Source organism: Cotesia typhae, unplaced genomic scaffold, assembly GCF_013202065.1.
Source record: "Cotesia typhae breed Kobodo isofemale line unplaced genomic scaffold, CoteBio_Ctyphae scaffold_152, whole genome shotgun sequence".
In the NCBI taxonomy this organism is placed as follows: Eukaryota; Metazoa; Arthropoda; class Insecta; order Hymenoptera; family Braconidae; genus Cotesia; species Cotesia typhae.
Genome location: NW_027423776.1, coordinates 10,046,509 through 10,065,827, shown reverse-complemented (window position 1 = coordinate 10,065,827; position 19,319 = coordinate 10,046,509). Strand labels below are relative to the sequence as shown.

General features: G+C 28.5%; 2 protein-coding genes and 1 non-coding gene across 7 annotated transcripts in view; 2 read left to right on the top strand and 1 right to left on the bottom strand.

Annotated features, from left to right (window-relative positions):
* The window catches only part of Rhogef64c (Rho guanine nucleotide exchange factor at 64C), a 142,448-nt gene that overhangs the window by 95,911 nt on the left and 27,218 nt on the right, over nt 1-19,319 (bottom strand). The gene's annotated exons all lie outside the window — the stretch shown is intronic.
* LOC141535952 (uncharacterized) overlaps nt 1-19,319 on the top strand; it is a 72,260-nt gene that overhangs the window by 28,600 nt on the left and 24,341 nt on the right. For 4 of the 5 annotated variants that reach the window (XM_074256135.1, XM_074256133.1, XM_074256131.1 and 1 more), the window contains one exon: nt 18,510-18,650. In XM_074256135.1, the coding sequence (XP_074112236.1) occupies nt 18,510-18,650 (141 nt within the window). Of the gene's footprint in view, nt 1-7,317; nt 8,108-18,509; nt 18,651-19,319 lie in introns of all 5 variants that reach the window. The other variant, XM_074256132.1, reaches the window with a different exon arrangement.
* Trnam-cau (transfer RNA methionine (anticodon CAU)) lies at nt 12,224-12,295 on the top strand. The gene has a single exon. It is a non-coding gene; the product is annotated as a tRNA-Met (tRNA).

The window sequence follows — 19,319 nt, the reverse complement described above, 5'->3', positions numbered from 1 at the left end:
ATTGAGTATAAAAAATAATTTTAAAAACAAATAAATTAAAATAATTTTTTGGTCAGAAAAAAATTTTCTAAAAATTAATTAAAAATTTTCTAAGTGCATTTTGTAATTAAATTAAATTATTAATATAAAATTAATTTTTTCTTTAAATTTATTTATTTTAATAAATAAATTTTTTTATCTATTTTTTTTGATGAACTAAAAAAAAAAGCTCTCAATATATTTTTTTTATGTATCGAAAAATTCCGAACCATAAAATTAAACAATTACTATTAATTATTATTAACCAAAAAGTTTGAATAGTACCATAAAAAAAAAAAAAAAAAAAAAAAAAAAATGATAAACCATAGCAATATTTCGGCCCGGAAGTGTTGATATATATTTTAAGGGCAAATTATTACCGATAAAAAGTTCATGGGCGACTAAGCCCGTTAAAGGAAGAAAAACTTTAACAGAGTACATCCAGGAGGTGAGGCTCGCTAAAAACAAAGTAAATGATGTAATGAGGAAATAAATAATGCGGGTAAAAAATTCTAACGTCTGGAAAGAGAGCGCAGATATTATTTAAATAAAAAACCTGATATATATAGAAATATACTGTAGCTTAAATCAAGGGAAAAAAATAAAATTAAAACTAAACCGCGAGGATTCAGACAATGCTAATATAAGTTGTGACGCACTGACGCGACTTAGACATAGACAAGTACCAAGTACAGCTGGGCTGAAATAAATTACCCGTGTGCCCGTTACTGTCATTCACATAGCTACTCGCGGCAATATAAATACAAAGTATGGCGAGCGTAAGTAAAGGCGTTGCTCTTTACTTGGTTACTAGCAAATTACTCACTGTCTGTACATTTACTACGTTTACTATAACTATTACTATTGCTGTTACTGTTACTATTACTACAGACGCTCCAACACGAGTACGAGTACTACAATCTTATAAAGTAAAAATACTACACTGTACTTCGGTCTGTAAAGGATTTGGATAAGCAGTACTTTTTGCAACGTTTCCCGCAACGCAGATCTTGACTTCATTTTCTTCATTATTATTATTAATATTATTGTTATTAATATTGCTATTATTGGATGTATATTTCGTGAAACGATGGGAGTGTTGGTACGCGAATGTTGAGACTGTGACTCATCATTTCCAGACAATGATCCTTATTTTCCACTTAGGATTCTATTCCATTTGCTTGCTGCTATACCTGAGGAACATTCTTAGCGCTAACGTTACTATACTTTTCACCGATCATTTGTAACGTTTCTTTGTGCAGGTTTTATTTCTGGTTTTCAAGTAAAGGAGCAGGTAAATTTTTACTCTGAAAAAATCATAACTTTGTTGTTGTAAAAAAATTTTGAAGAACTATTTTAAAATTAGGAATTTTTATTTTTGCATCATGCCAAATAATTGATGATCAAAAATCGAGTTTTATTTTGAATATTGTCTAATTATTTATATTAGATTTTTTTTTTTTTTTTTTCATAAATCAATCGATAAAGAAATAACATGTTTTTGGGTGGGAATCCCGATATGAAAAAAATAACTTTGTTTTTTGGCCGCTGATTGAACCAAAAAAATTTCAATAGAATTTTTTGCCGAGGTGTTGGAAGCTAAAAGGTGGTTTTGTGATCTGATTTAAGCATCAGTGGAGCAAATACAGTGCCTAGTTTTCAGTTTCATATTTTGGGTGACATACATGAGTGTGAGTACATAATAGATATATATATATATATATATATATGTATTACATACATGGACCTCTACATAATCGTAGACATGAGTGACATGTCCCGTGTGATTTGGGAACTCGTTCGTGATATAACAGATACCGGGCGCCGATTGTATGAGGGCGATGGTCTGGTCTGGTCGGGAATGTGTGACGGCGAATTCGCTTAGACCACGTAAACCACCATTTGCCAAATGCAATAATGTCACACGGTGTGCATGTGCATTCGGCTGACGAAAATCAATTCAGCTGGTATATAGTTAAGTGAGAATCGCCGATAGCACATACATATTATACATAAAGGACTTCACTTTCTACATATTACATGTTTAGCTGTCTTCATGCCGTCAAAATTAACTTCGACATAACCTACTTTTCAGTATGATGTTTTTATTGCAATCTAATCCTCGGTATTTGCTAGATTTAGTTCGCTTTCAGTTAATTGATTTTTATCGTATCACTATCAACAGGTCAATTGAGTTATCTCAAACAATTCGATAGACGGAAGACAATTTATTTGTTCATTATTTTTTATTTAGGAAAAAAAGCGTAATTTTCGCAAATATTTTTTTTTCGATAAAACTTTTATTGGTATTTAAATAGAGTGGAATTTTGTTAAAATTTATCACGATTTATTTAACAATTACATTCCAATCTTCCAATCAAAAATTTGTATTTTTAAATTACGGCATTTTCATTGGTCTTGAGAAAAAATTATGAGACATTTTTTTTTAAATTAAATTTTTAACAATTTTTAATTAAAAATTTTTTTATGCGATTAATATTTTCGCCTTAATATAAAAAATTTACCAGTAATTTTTATTTTAAAATTAAGGCTAAAATTTTTATAAATTTTGTTGGTAATTTTTTAAAAATAAATCTCCTGAGAGATAAATAAGCTTTTAAGAAACTAAAATAAAATTATTTCTTCTGATTTTTATCAGAAAAATTGACAATGTCTTTCTTGTCTAATCATATTTATTTAATAGTTCAAGACAAGTAAATACATTTGAACCAATAAGCAATAATTGCCAGAGTAAATTCTACTTCAACCTCCACACCTCATGCGAGCTCACGTGTGCAGAAATTTCAGTTTAAAAAAAAATAAATATTTCCGTAGGAGTCTCAGGACTGAAACGGCGTGTCAATCGTATTGCATTGTGTTTATTTATGATTAGTTTTTTGTCGACACTTTATTTATTTGTTCAACAAGAATTGAATGCTGTTGCTGTTACACATATACAATATACAATATACGAAGCGAGAGTAACTTATCGTTTATGGCGAGTTCAATTTTTGCTCTACCCACAACACTATTATATTTAAACTGAGAAATAGCCAGAGCTATTGAGCGCTTCACACAATAAAGACTATACATTTTGTATGGTGTGAGCTGTAATTGTGTTTATACCTACATATTATAATACATAGCTAGTTTCCATTGGCCTGATCATGACAGATCGACAAGCTCTCACTTACAACTGACAAATTGCACAGCGAAAGGAGTCTAACTCGCAAAGTGCTAATACTAACTCAGAGAATTTGCTTTTATTCAATGCGGACTAAATGTCATTGATTTTTATTCTAATAAAATTTTGTTAATTTTTTTTTTTTTTGCAAAATTAATTTTATTAACAATTTATCAAATTAATTATTATAAAAATAAATTTAATAAGATTTAGGAATAATTAATAAATCATTTATTAAAGCCCATTTATTTCCACCAAATAAATATTTAGTGGTATTTAACAAATTATTTATTGTTGTTCAATAAATTGTTTATTGGTATTAAATAAATTAATTTTTTAACTAATTTTTTTGTATAGTCTAACTTTTTTACTCCAAATAAATTAAAATAATTTTAAATAAAAATATAAGGTATTACAAAGAAAAGAATCTCATTAAATTTATTTTTTATTTGAGCCATTTATAAAATTTAAAATTAAATAAGTTTTTACTATATCAATAACAGACAAATTAAAAAATTTTAACTAAATTCCTCTGAGAAATGACATATAAGTCATTTGGGAGTATGTGTATTTTCAAAAGGAAGATAAATCTCCCAAAATCAAGCTGAATAAAATAATCTGAGTCAATGAATAGCTTATGTATCTCATTGAAATTAAAGCATAGCCATCTACCGCCAATATTTACCGAAGAAATATTTAATAACTACGACTAAATATTATTTGGTGGAAACAAATATTTATTTCCATGTAATAAAGCTTTGTTTATATTAATACAATTTATTTGGAGTAAAAAAAATCAATTATTAGTGTAAAAAAAAATATTGAAGGGTAAAAAATATTTTTTTCTCCCAAATAAATGATTAAAATTTTTTTTCACTAAATTAGTTAAGTACTCCGCACTAAATCCTTCTATCAGTGCATTATTACCTTCATATAGTAATGAAAATTATTCACAAAATAAAACTCGACTCTAGAATAAATTTTCTTGACAAAAAAATTTTTTTCTTATTGTATGAAAATTTATTTTTCTTTTAAAACAACTTGAGTCTTTTTTTAAAATAATTGCTTGAAATAAACTTTTTGTGTACTTCTTTCGTATCTTCGGAATATTTGCTTGAAATTTCTATCCGAGTATGTAGCATGTAGCATATGTGGTTTAGGAATGAGACAGGAATGAGAATGAAAAGACATAACACAGACAGTGACCGTAGAACTTGATCATCGGCGTTGTTAGTCTCACATATGGTAGATGGTAGGATACATAGATAGATACATGGATGTGCAGTTCTATTCGTTATAGTTAGTCCAGTGGGCAGTTTAGTTCTTCCGGGTGGGCATTCGCTACGGCTGAGTCTCATATAGATGGAAGATGCGATTCATACACATCCTCGTACTTAGATCTCACAAAATCTCCCTTACTTATAGTGGACAGCATCACGAGCGACACGATGGGACACCGTTAGAGCTTACAGCGTATACTCTTCTCGGCTAGGAAACTAACGTCGGAACTCGCTTTACTAGCCTGCTAAATTTACCAAAATTATTTATAATAATTTTGGTTTGAAAATTTTTTTCAAATAAAATTTGCATCAAATAAATTTTTTAGAGTATTAAAAAAATTGTGCGTAAAAAATAAATGATAAATAATTTTTTAAATATAATAAATGTTGAATTTTTAGCAATTTAATTGCTTTAATTACAATTTTTTTAAATGTCGGTCAATGCTGGATTATGTCAGTCCTAAATTTAGTCGTAAATTTTCAAGACTATTCACTATCTAGTCTTTGTAATATTCAGAATAAAACCGGTAGGCTCGCCGATTACGGAATTTATCTTGAATAATTAAAGATAACAAAAACCGGTTGTTTTTGTGGGAAGATTTAAATAATAATGATAGTAGAATGGTTTGTTCTCGTTTTTCATCATTAATTCGAGGGCTTCGGATTATATTACTTATCTGGTGGCTTAGATAAGCTGTAATAAATAGGGATATATGTGAAGGGCGATAAGACACTGAAAAATGTTTACATGCGCTTGATTTTTTTAAATCGGTAAAAAATTTATGAAATAAATTATTTTTACTAAAAATTATCTCTTGAATATTTTAAATACTCTTTCTATTGATTGAATAATTTTGTTATTTATCAGAAAATTACTCGAATATTTTTAGAGCAGGTTAAATAACGATAAAAAAAAATTTTAATAAAATTAAATGAATAAAAGTACAGTTAAAAAAAAAATAACTGTCCTCTCGTCCGTTAAAAATTACATATAAAAAAACTCGCATAGTCTCAAAGAATAAAAATTATAACAATAATGCCTATTGAAATAAATTACAGTACTTTTAACCTAATTTTTTAAATAGTACATCGCTTTTTAATCTTACGTACAATAATAAAAAAAAAAAAAAAAAAAAGTGAAATTATCATTTTAATTTGCCTCGGAATCGAACCCGGTTCTCTCCATACAATTTATGATACGCTCTATTTTAACTTTTCGCTAATGAAAAACGGAGTTTTTTTTTTTAATTTTAATTTACAAATTACAAGAAAAGCACAAGGGGCTTTTATGTGGCAGGAAAAATAGTCTTCTGTATAGTTGCACGCTATCAACAGAAAAATAATAAAAAAGACACACATGAAAAATAAAATAAAGAGAAGCGAAGGAAATGAAAGAAAAGAATGGAAGAATCAGTGTGTGAGCATTCTATTCGTTTTGTCTCAAAAGAGCACAACCGCAATACAAGACGAGTTCACTTCTTTTCATTTATTTACTATTATTATTGTTATTATTACTTTTTTTGTTTGTTATTATTTTTCTCTACTGGCAGCATCACCTCGCATTCTACCCACGAGATGACATTGTTTTTCCGTGCTTTTACAGCATTCATATACTTTATATATAAATATACAATCACCATTATATGAGAAAACACATACAGTATCTCTACTCGGAACGGGTTTAAACGTTAGTTGTACTTTGTATTACACGCGGTTATAAAGAAACAAACTTTTATTTGATTTACGAGAGTAAATCCAATCTATAAATAATTTATTCGATTTTTAACGAGATAATCCATCAAATTAATTGATTAATTAATGTTAAAAAATAAAAAAAAATATTGTAAAGGCTCTAATAAATTAAAAAATTAGATTTTATCTATTTAATCAAATAAGTAATGATTTAACACGTTTTACTAACAACAATAGTCGATATTTTTTTTTTTTTTTTATTATTATTAAACGAGTAGATGCATCTGAGGGTACGATATATAATATATTGAAGTATATTTATATGAGACAAGATGAAATAATTATCAGATGCATCAACGTCGTTACAACCGACTAACACACTCGATGAAACCCGATAAAAGTCTCAATAAGATCGTGTAGATTGCATTCCATCGTCGGCGGTGTCAAGAGAAAAAGACGATCAGAATGCACCGACTCATCATCATATTACTCCGGCATATTTCTCTTATTTTTAAATTATGTATATACCTATATATATGATATGTAACATATAACATAACTTGCAACTAAGTGGATCGATGACTTACATTTTTCCATAAGCTTTTTTATTTTTATTTTCAAATCAATATTAATAATAATAATAAATTTTCAGTTGCGGTGATTGTTATTATTGTTACTATCATCACTGTATTTTTTTAAATATTAACGTTTTTGAAAATATAAGCTCATCCCGATGTTACACTGATCAAGAGCTTTCATTTGAGTACCCACATGCATTTTTTTATATTTTTCATATATTCATATATATAATATATATAAATATGTGAAAAATTGATGTGGGTTTCGATGAGTGTAATGTCGGAGTGAGCTTATATCTTTAAAAATGTCAATAGTTCACAAGATACAAGGTCATTTATTAATTATGTTATTATTATTCTCTCAAAATTTGTCTATTTAATAACAATAAAAATAATGAATAATTCAAAAAAAATTTTTGGGATAATTTTGAGTTAAAAAGATATAAAAAAAAAATAATTAAAAAACCATATAAAAAGTGACTTGACATTCAATAAAAAAAAAAATTCAATCAACAAAACTAACAAAAATATTTTTTTTTTTTTTCCATAAAAAAAACCACAACAGATCGACAGAGAAATGAAATTTAAAAACTGAGTGAATTTAAAAACGGTATTCGTAAATTTAAAACCCAATACCGCCGTTAAATCAACAGGTCTGTGTGTACGGCCCGTAAAAAGACGCCGGACAGAAAAACTTTAGCTCGTACTTGTACTATACCACACTGTACACTCTCCAATATATAGTAAATTCTGGTACCAGTTTGCTATTCGATCGAAAAAAAAAAAAATAATAATAATAATAATAGAAGAAACGAAGAAAACGGATCTAAAAGCAGAGAGAAACAAGTAAAAAAGCGTATTGAAATAGAAAAGAAGAGAGTGGAAGCAGTATAGAGCAGAGAAACGGTGCAGTTTACCAACCATAGAAAATTCATTTCACAGAAACCTGTACGCCCTTGGAGATTTTAATATAAAAGCTGCCGACTACAAAGAAGGAAACACAATTTCGGTCCTTAGACTCCTGAGATCAAACGGAGAAATACACAGTAGTAATATAAATCGTAATAACAGTAATTATATAAAAAAAAATAATAAATCTATAGCAAAAAAAATTTTTGTGAAGTTTTTTAATAATTAGTTTAAAAAAAAATGCGTCAGTAAAGACTGAAAGTATTTGCGGTGAAAGAAGTAAAATGCTAACTTGTGTTTATTCCGCTGAAAGCTTCAAAACGAAAGCTGTTACGGTTAAATTGCGTCAAGCAGGCGGTAAGGCCAAGAAAAAAGCTAAATTATTAGCGATAAAAGAACGCCCGGGGGTTGCTAAACCTGACCCGACGGTAAATGCCAATCATGGGGTAAGTTATTCTTATTTCTCTTTAAATGTTTTATTAATGAGGCTCCTTTGTAGCCAAGTGTTTTTATATTATGTGCAAATATTTTTAAAAATAAAAATAAATTATTTAAAAATTTTTTAAATAGACTGTAGAAGGATTTAATAAATATTTATTAAATATTTAAAAATTATTTATTGCAATTTAATAAATTAAATAATTGTCTTCAAATAAATTAAATTATTAACAGTTAATAAATCCTTCCATCAGTGGATAAAAAAATTTTTTTAGTTGTTAAATTTTTAAATTAAAAAATAAAATTTTTTTTTGGTCATTAAATTTTTAAGTTAAGAAATTTATGAATTGAAAATTCTTCCATTCATGCAAAAAAAAATTAGTCCAGCATAGAAGTAAAAAAAAGTGCCCAGTAAAAAGGGATAAATATTTCAAGAGCCCAAGGAAAATCTAAAGAAAGATTTCTGTCAAAGTAAAGGAAGTGAACCTGAAGCGGGTGATTTTTTTAAAAGATATTTTTTTCTTGGATTTCCAATACACGAGATTTACCGAGACTTTTCCAGACTTATCCTTCCGGTCATCCGTCTTTATATTCTTATTATATTTTTTACCGGGAAAAAACGGAGGCGGGTTTTTAAGATGGGAAATATATTACTTATAAATAAAGACAAAAAAATTTATCTCAGAAGTATATATATTTAGATATAATTTATTGGATAAGAGACCCAATTTATTTTTTTTTATTTAAAAAAAGTAATTTAATATTCAATAAAAAAAATAATTAATAACTTAAAAGAGTAGTTAATTAATTTTTTCAATGAAACTGGCGAATAAAATTACCAATTGAATGTCGATGCATTGTGAAATATTTCAATTATCCAAATTAATTACAAATTTTGCCGAGGGAACTTTTAAAGTAATAACATACGCGTGCTAGTGGGTAGTACGTAAAAATATGTAATAATATAAAATAAGGGCACATTTATATTGGACTTTTGCAGACGCTGCGTGTCAGCATATAAATTCCAGCTGTGAGTACTATTTTTTATTTTAAACGTAAAAATTTTATGAGAGGATACGTGACTCTACATATGTGTACTTACATTAGATATTTACTTTTTCAAGAAGAGTAAAAAAAAAAATTATTTTACATTTGGAAAAGCGAGATAAAACCTTGCTCTAACGTCACAAGCTCAGATCATTTTAACTTTAACGTCTGTCACCGCTGATTCTGACTCACTTCCGAGTCCTAATTTCCAGTTCTGTGTATTTAATTAGTGTCTGTCTCTTATTATTACTATTGTTTCAGTGTAAATGTAAATATTTGAGAGACACTGTATGAAACTGAATAAACAATGTATTGTTTGCATTTAAACTCGGCAAATGCAATAAAAGATGTAAAAACAAGCATGGAAATGAGGAATGTTCAGTTGGGGATTTATTTTATCACTACCGTCTGTTTCATCAATAAATGTGATGTTGAAATGTCGTAAAAAAGGCTCCTAGAATTTTTTAAAATTAGTTCGGGGAAAGTGCCGCTAGGTGGCGACGGGCCGGAAATTTTGTCCCCTAGTGGAGCGATAAAATAATTGTATTTATTTTGACAAAAAAAATTTTTTTTCGGTATTACAACAAAGAATTAGTTTTTTTGAAATTTTAACATTATGAAGCGAGAAAAAATTAATTTTTAAGTATTTTTAGTATCTTAAAATTAATTAAAACCTTAAATATTTGGGCTAAGTAAGAAATTTTCGAAAAAAAAAAAATTTAATTCAATTTTTTTTGTACATTTTAAATTGATGGAAATTTTAGAATGTATTTTAAAAATATAAAAAATCATTTTTCACAGTAGAAATTTTGAATTTAAATATTGAAAATGTGGATTATTGTTTATTAGTATGTGGAGAAATTAGAAAAATTGTTGAAGAAAAATTTTCTATCAATAAAATTTCGTATTAATTATCTTAACTAATAGAAAGTAAATTACAAAACTTTTTCCGGAATTTCTAGAAATTTTTTATGCTACGATAAAATAAATGACGTTTGCTCTTAGACAGAAACGTGTCTTGTAAAGTTTTCTACTCTGTGAAGATAAAAATGTTGCGGTGATGAAAAATGGACGGATTTTTTTTTTTTTTTAAAAAATGGAACAAATCCAAGGATAATAAATTATATAAAACTTTTTAAATTAATATTCCATATTAGACATCTATTTAAATATAAATATGGAATGTAAAATATAAAATATATTCCACGTACTAATAAAAGTTGTAATGTACTTTTTATGAGTGTAAAAAAAACATAAATAAATGTAGAAACACTTTGCCTTTAATTAAAGGAAAACTTTCAGCAATAAATTGAAGCAGAGTAGCCCACTCAAATTTAAAAGTTTGTTAGTATTTAACGGAGCTTAATGAGTTTGATATTTCCCGAATTATTTCCGAGAAATTTCACGAGAAAATTATGATTATTATTATTACTATTCGTGCAGGATTAAATAGAAATATAGGTTTGGAATGCCGGGGTTTTCTTGATGGCGCCGATGCGAATCCATCCACAGGAAATTAATTCGCTAGTCCCATTATAGTGGACACTCACATAAATGTGAGCGATTGTGTGCAAATTGTGTGTGAGTTGCTTGTATTTTGGAGAGGAAGTGTCAGGCTACTTTGACAAGTCTCTGGGGATTTATGTTATTCGGTGCAGCCATTTCAGTAAAAGGGATCACAAATATAACTATATTTGATTTATTTACTGCATTTACACTGCATGCAGAGTTACTGAAATTTAAAATATTGTTCCTACACTCTAGAGTTATTTTAGATCCATACGTGGTAATTTTTTTTTTTTTTTATTAACTTTTATTTGGCATGTACTTCAATCTTTTAATGGATTGCATTAATTATTTAGAAGAACATGAAAACACTTCATGACAGTGATTCTCTAGAGTGAAGTGGATTATGTTCCCAGAGATAAGGGGATAAACTCCGATATGTAATGAATGAGTTCTTAAAAAAAATTAAAAATAAATAATAACAATAATGTTTGAGCCAATTTATATAATTAAAAGAAAAAAAAATTTTTTTTGGGTGTACTAACATGATAAAAAGGATTTTTTTTAGTTAAATTTAATTATTGGAAAAATTCTTGATCTATATTGGTGTCTTTTTTTATAGTTTTAAGTCGATGTTATTTTTATAGATAAATAAACAATTAAACGTATAAAGTTGGACAAAAAAAAATATGAAAAAAACATTGGCGCCTTTTTTATGATTTTTTTTTTGTTTGTGAATTTTTGGTCAAGTTTTTAGAGAAGTTTTCAATAATTTTTTGATTCTATAATTTTTTTCCGCCACTTATCTTCATTAAATAATTGTTAATTGATCCTATGATGGCAATATTATTTCTAAAATTTATTTAAAAATTACCCAAGCCATAAATATTGTAAAAATATAAAAAAATCATTAGCTTGAAGCTTTTTTTATTCAAACTTTCTAATTTTTGGTTTTATTATATATAAAAAAAAAAATATATAAGAAATATTTTATCAATTTTTAGCTTTAAATTATTTTAAAAATAATAAAAAATACTTCAAATAATTTTATTAAAAGCTTGAAATTAACGAGAACAAATAATCAATAGAATAAAAAAAAAAATTCTGCCTAATGTGAAAATATTTGTAGGTTTAATTAAATGTAGAACCGAGAAAATTAATAGGACACGTAAGACCGTCTTGTTGAAGGGTGACGAGGGTATAAGACTTTCACAAACGAGATGGGTTACAGCTCGAACTCGAAATCCTCTCTCTGATGTCAAAAGACATAGACATACCCTTTACTTGTATATTGTACCGTCTATATCTATAGACACTCAGTTTCTGATAAACGAGCTTCCCTTTATTGAAGTTTGCTGACAAAAGCCAGCTGACTGTGAAGGGTGAAGAAGATAACGACAATGTGTGATATAAAACTCGCTACTGTTCCTTGTATCAGTCACGATTTCCCAAAGGAAGATAATTTTTTTTTTTTTTTTCATTTTATACCGCAGACATGCAAAAGGAATGTTGTAATTTCGTCGGAAAGGGACGGGAGCTTATAAGGGGTAGAAACAGCCAGCAGGATCAACAGCAGAGTGGCGCAGTGGAAGCGTGCTGGGCCCATAACCCAGAGGTCCGTGGATCGAAACCATGCTCTGCTAGGACATTTATTTTTTTTTATTTTTGTAAATTTTTAAAAATATTTTTTTCATAAAAATTATTTTATATTATTTATAAAAAAAATTTTCTGTCGAATTTAAATCCTGACTGAACGGTCAGAGATATCGAGAAATTTATAAAAACCTTTTTTGTAAGGAATTAAATTTCCTTAAAAAAAATATATATATAATTTTTTTTTTATTTTCAATATTTAGCCCAGAATTTTAAAGTTTAATAATTTTGTATTGATTTATTTTTAAATTCAAGCGGATGTAAGCAAAAAAATTTTATTTATTAATAAAATTGAAAGTGAGTATTGTATATACAACAATTTTTATATCAATCAATTAAAAAGCCTCCAGTGAAAAAAATTGATTAAAAAATCCTTTCTTTCAGCCCTTAATTTCTTTATCGAAGCGAGCAATGATAATTGAGTTTATTAAAGGCGCGGTATAAAGAATTTATTTTCTATTTTGACGGATTTTTAAAAATGGAAGGTTTTTTGCGGGACACCTTGGCTGACTGTCGTTTGCGACGAAACCTCGTCGACCTTGAAATTCCATACTCTTGTTGATGTTGCCCCTTAACGTCATCTTTCTCTGTCTTCTCAGTGTCCTTACACCTTACACTTATCTCTTCTCTCGTCTTGTTCTTGTACTTCTCAACTCACAAAATAAAAGTAAACCTTTACTTATATATACTATATACAGCAACTATTATACGCTGGATACGAGTCGGTCGAAGTTAAGTATAAAGTAAAGAGTGTAAAGAACGATGGGCGGCCTCCAACGTGCAGAGGCCATATCTGATGAATTAAATACGGGAATAAGTTTTAACAAAAACAAATAAATCCAACAACGTGAATTAAATACTCGAGTTAACATTTTATATTTTATTCAATTCAACGCGAATTCATCCTATAGCTTAGTTGTGGTTGTATTTATTTATATATATATTATATATTTTGTATTTACATGGGGTGTTCACGAGCATGAAAAATGAAATATGAAATATGAGCGAATTATTAAAAATGAAAAAGTAAATATTAAACGGATGTGCTTTTCTGTGAAAACCGTCGAGTCAATTTATCAAACTGTGCTCGAGAAGTAATGGAGAATTCACTTCTAAGAGCTCACAACTCCCGTTTGCTTTCATCTTTTTCACTTATACTTGTTTTAATATATTTGTGTACATGTACTTTTACTTGTACATGTATATTTGGATATTTAAATTTATATTTATATCAAATATAGTCTTCAAAGAGGGTAGTTTGCTGGAGTCACTAAATTAAATATACCATTCGTAGACAAGCGTCAGATTCTAAGGATGAACTTGCTTGAAATCACTTTATGAAATGGTAAATATTAAAGAATCGTCGCTATTAACTTTTTGCGGTCTACAGGAAAAACGATACTTTCAACTTTCACTTACAGTTAATTTTACTTTTTACACTGAAGAAAAATTCTCGAATCAAGAAAAGTATTTTTTTTTTTTTTTTTTTATTTCAAACTTTTGAAGTAAGATTCTCAAAAAGAAAATAGTTAAGACTTCACTGAAGAGTTATTTATTTTTATTCAAGTTATAGCTTTTTAATTTAAAAAAAAAAAATATATATATATATATATATATATATATATATATATATATATATATATATATATATATATATTACGATCCAAAAATCAAAATTAAAATTTTTTTTTTTTTTTATAAATTGAAACGTTTTAAATAAAATACAACAAATTTATACCATATAAATTTTCAAAGGCGATATTTATCGTGAAATGGAATCCGTCACAATTTTGATTGATATAAATAATAAATCGAAATATATACAGGGTGTCTCAGAAGTCGTGAGCCACCGGACAGGGTGTAGTAGAAAATTGGATTCTGAATAGAAAAGTCCTTTACCATTTTTCGATCAGATCCATAGAAAAATTACTACAAATTTATGAAAATAGACCAATGAGGAGCGCGGTTTAGCGGCAGAACGGTAGGCGCAAGAGCGAGCGAGTGGAAGCGCGACAGGCAATGAGTGCGCGCTCGCTTGCACACGTGTGATATCATTGCTCAGTTATAGCGGGATGCCCGCATGCAATAATAATGATCAATGATACTCCTGTAAATAAAAAAATTAATATTAGAAAAATCATCCCATAGTCAGCCCCATAAAATAAAAAATGTGCGATTTTTTGATAATTAAAACTCAAATTTTCGGTGTCACCGAAAAATGAAAAAAAAAAAAAAGCCAACAGTCATATTCAATGATACCCCTGTAATTAAAAAAAAAAAGAAAAGTTATAAAAGTACCCCATACACTCTGAGATACAGCCCCATAAAGCCAAAAATTTGCGATTATTTAATGATGAAATTCAAATGATCAGTGTGCACTTGAAGTTAAAAAAAAAAGCAATAAAAATAATCAGTGACACTACTGTAGACCAAAAAAATTGAAAAAAAATAAAAAACTACCTCATAGACACTGAGATACACCCCCATAAAGCTGCGATTTCTCCATTATTTGTGAAGTTAAGTTGAAATTCTCGGTGTCAACTCGGAATAACTCAAAGAAAATTATCTTTCTTTCCAGTTTAACCTTTTTTATGAATTAAAAAATCAAAATTTTGGAATCCACCCCATAAACACCGAGAGGCAACCCCACAATGCTACAATTGTTCGATTTTTTATTGATTTAAATTGAAATTCTCGGTGTCTACTCAAAATAAGTAAAAGAAAATTATTGTACTTTTTAATGTTATCTCTGTTATAAAATAATAAATCAAAATTTTAGAATCCACCCCACAGACACCGAGATACATCCCCATACAGTCGCTATTTGTCGATTTTTAATTGACTTAAATTGAAATTCTCGGTGTCCACTTAAAATAAAGAGCATAAACTCATTCCACTTTCCAATTTACTCTTTTTAATAAATGAAAATATCAAAATTCAAGAATTCACCCCATAGACCCCAAGATACGCCTCCATAAAGCCGCGATTTATCGATTTTTTGTGGATTGATATCGAAATTTTCGGTGTCATATGAAAATTTGAATTTTAATTATTGAAAAATCGCGAATTGTTGGCTTTATTTGGATGTTTGTTAGTGTCGATGCGGTGGATTTTCAAGAGTTAAGTTTTTATGTTTTTAAGGGTGTAATTTAAAAGTACAATAGGTTTCTCTTGTTGTTGTTAAATGGACACCAAGAATTTCAATTTCAATTACTAACAAATCACAAATTAGCGGATTTATGGGGTCCTATCTCGCCGTTAATGGGGTGTTTTTTCAAATCTTATTTTTTTTTGCTTACAAGAGTATATCTGAAAATGAGTTTTCATACTTTTCATTTATTTTCAACGGACACCGAGAAGTAGCATTTTAATTACTAAAAAATCAGAAATTTTCAGCTTAATGGGATCATAATTCGGAGTTTGCGGGGTGGTTTTTTAAATAATAATTTTTTTCGATACACAGGAGTTTAATCGATAAGTACAAAAGGTTTCTTTTGTTGATTTTCAATGGGCACCAATAATTTGAATTTTAATTTCTAAGCAATCCCGATTTTTGTGCGTTATCAAGTCATATTTCGGTATCTATGGGGTGTTTTTACAATTTTTTAAATTTGTCTGATGGTCAAAAGTACCACTGATAATTTTGATTGGTATTTTTTTTCTATTTCGAATGCACTGTGAATATTTTAATTTTTATGTTAAATAATCCCGAAATACTCGGCTTTATTAGGCTGTATCTTAGTGTCTATGGGGTGGTTTTTGTAATTTTTAATTTTTTTCTGATTGTTATGGGTATAGTTAACTATTAGTCCTAGATTTTTATTTGAAATTTTGAGTAGTCGTCGAAAATTTCTATTTTAATTATTGAAATATCGCACAATTCTTGGCTTTATGGGACTGTATCTCCCTGTCTATGGGGTAGTTTTTTATTTTTAAAAATTTTCTTCACCTACTGTAGTGTCACTGATTATTTTTATTGCTTTTTTTTTTTCACTTCAAGTGCACTCTGATCATTTGAATTTCATTATTAAATAATCGCGAATTTTTGGCTTTATGGGGCTGTATCTCAGAGTGTATGGGGTACTTTTATAACTTTTCTTTTTTTTTTTTAATTACAGGGGTATCATTGAATATGACTGTTGGCTTTTTTTTTTTCATTTTTCGGTGACACCGAAAATTTGAGTTTTAATTATCAAAAAATCGCACATTTTTTATTTTATGGGGCTGTCTATGGGATGATTTTTCTAATATTAATTTTTTTTTATTTACAGGAGTATCATTGATCATTATTATTGCATGCGGGCATCCCGCTATAATTGAGCAATAATATCACACGTGTGCAAGCGAGCGCGCACGCATTGCCTGTCGCGCTTCCACTCGCTCGCTCTTGCGCCTACCGTTCTGCCGCTAAACCGCGCTCCTCATTGGTCTATTTTCATAAATTTGTAGTAATTTTTCTATGGGTCTGATCGAAAAATGGTAAAGGACTTTTCTATTCAGAATCCAATTTTCTACCACACCCTGTCCGGTGGCTCACGACTTCTGAGACACCCTGTATATAAATATGCATGTTATACAACATTTAATTTTAATAAAACTGACGTGAAATACGGAAATTATTGCCCTATACATAAAATAAAAATTTACCGTAAAACAATATATTTTATTACTATTATTACAAAGCATTTTTTTTTATCGTCAACGTACATCGTATAAATTTTTTACTCTAGCAGGTCTTGTCTAACGTCTAACGCTCGTAAGATTCATTTATCATCATTCCTTGCCCACAAAAATCTATAATAAATCAACTTTACTCGGTAAAAAATTACAGTGGCGAAAGTGATAAAATAAAACGGAATAAATAGACCGGAATGAAAATAATAAAAGGGATGAAATTGCTAGATTTATGTAACTTAAACTACATAGCAAAGTTTAAGAAAAAATTATCTGGAATAAATGAAGATTATTGGGCAGTTTTTTGGAATAAACTCTGAAGGGAGAGAGTGGGAAGGGGGTAAGTGCGTTAGAAAGGGAAGGGTTGAAAGGAGATTGAGAATGAGAATGAGGGTGTGCGGTTATGGCACGAGGTGATAAACTACCGGTTTCCTGTGGTCCATCCGACGCGATTTCCTACTCTCGCATATAACTTTAGCGGTTTACACGTCAACTGTTACTACAACAGTTATAATACACTGTTGGTATTATGGATATATATTGTATGGACAAAACAGTAGGGCTGTTTGTATTATATGGGTACAGGGTGGATATGCTGGTGTGCAAAGAGTAACAGATAGCACGCCGGCAGTGGTCATGTATTTCTAATTAGAAACCTAAATTTCATTGTTAACAAACCACGAGATAAAATATGGATTACTGGGTAGCTTATAACATGTTATGTCTAACCACTACTACCTATCTTTCAATTATTATTTTATAGCCGGCTGTAAATTTTACGAGCTGTTTATTTAGTGTGTTATTAGTTATAATAAATTTATTGATTTTTAAAATAATATTGCAGGAATTAAAATAATTACTTGTATAATTTTTAACACTCTTTATATTATAGAAGAAAAATCTTAAATTGTATCAAATAACCAGTGAAAAATTTTTTATCTAGTCAGACATGTCAATGTATAAAAAAAAAATTTTTTTTTTAAGAAATACGTAATTAACATTTTTGATTTAATTAAAATTAATTTTGTAATTAATTAAACTGAAAAATTAATCTAAAATAAGCCCTCAGAAAGACTAAAGTCATTTTTATTTTTAAACATATATAATCTTAAAATTAACTCTCTATTAAGGAGAATATTTAGCAACAATGCGCCACCTGTCGGATATTCATGGTACTTCATTTAGTAAAAAAACTTTTATGTCGGCATATATGACTATATTGGGTTTGATATATGTTATATCACGCCAAATATAACCATAGATACTCAAATATGTCCGTATTAGATTTAAAAAAAAAAAAAAATTTTTTCCAAAAACAATTTTTTAGTTTTTTTAATGAAAAAATTATTGCTTAGTAAAGATCTGAAATTCTTTGAAAATTAATATTTTTCTCTTTTTTTTTATTAAATTTTTTATTAAAAAAGGAGCACTTTGTAATTTAAATTAAAATATTAATATCAATAAAAAAATCTAAAATTCTTCAAAAATAACAAATAAATAAATAAATATGTATTGTTTAAAATGTTACAGTTACCAGTGGGCGGAGGAGGGGCCGTGCTGGTGCTCAGCGAACTCGAGAGTATGGCATCAAGACAGCAGCGGGAGATTGCCCAACAGAGACGTCTCCTCGAGCAACGCGAAGCTCGGCTTGCCCTGCTAAGAGGCGCTCAGGTAACTTCCCTAATACATGTATAACTTGATATAATTATTATTATTACTATTACTCTCTAATCCATACAATATTCCCCAACATTGAAGTTAAATAATATAAAATAGCTAATAATAATTGGTACAAAGCACGAACAATTATTTATTATGTATGATACACCCGCCATCGTAATTGCCAATTAAGTCAGGTCCTCATCGAAGCAAAGCTCTTTAACGTAAAAGCTAAATAAAAGCTCTATGCAAGCTAACAACCCCAAGAAGTCAAGACACGACATCCTCGGGCTTATATCATATCTTGTATATCCTCTGCTGTATATTGTATATAATATTATGTAAACCCGAACTAACTTCTGTGTCACGCTCCGGAAATTCTCTGCCGCTACTTGGTACTTTGACGGTGATCTACCCGAATAAACTTGGTGTATATTTGAATATTCCAATCAATCTTACCTGTCCTCAATATCAATGAGTATATGTAATACTAAATTTACTAAGTCCTTTATAATTCAATAAATTAATTAATAATTTAATCAATTTTACTTAATTATTTGAAAGAATAATATTTTATAAATTATTGATTTAATTTGAAAAAAAATTGATTAAAAAATTGCTTAGATAATTTTTAAAATTTTCTGCATGTGAAATGTTTTCTTTTAATTTTTTTTCAACTAA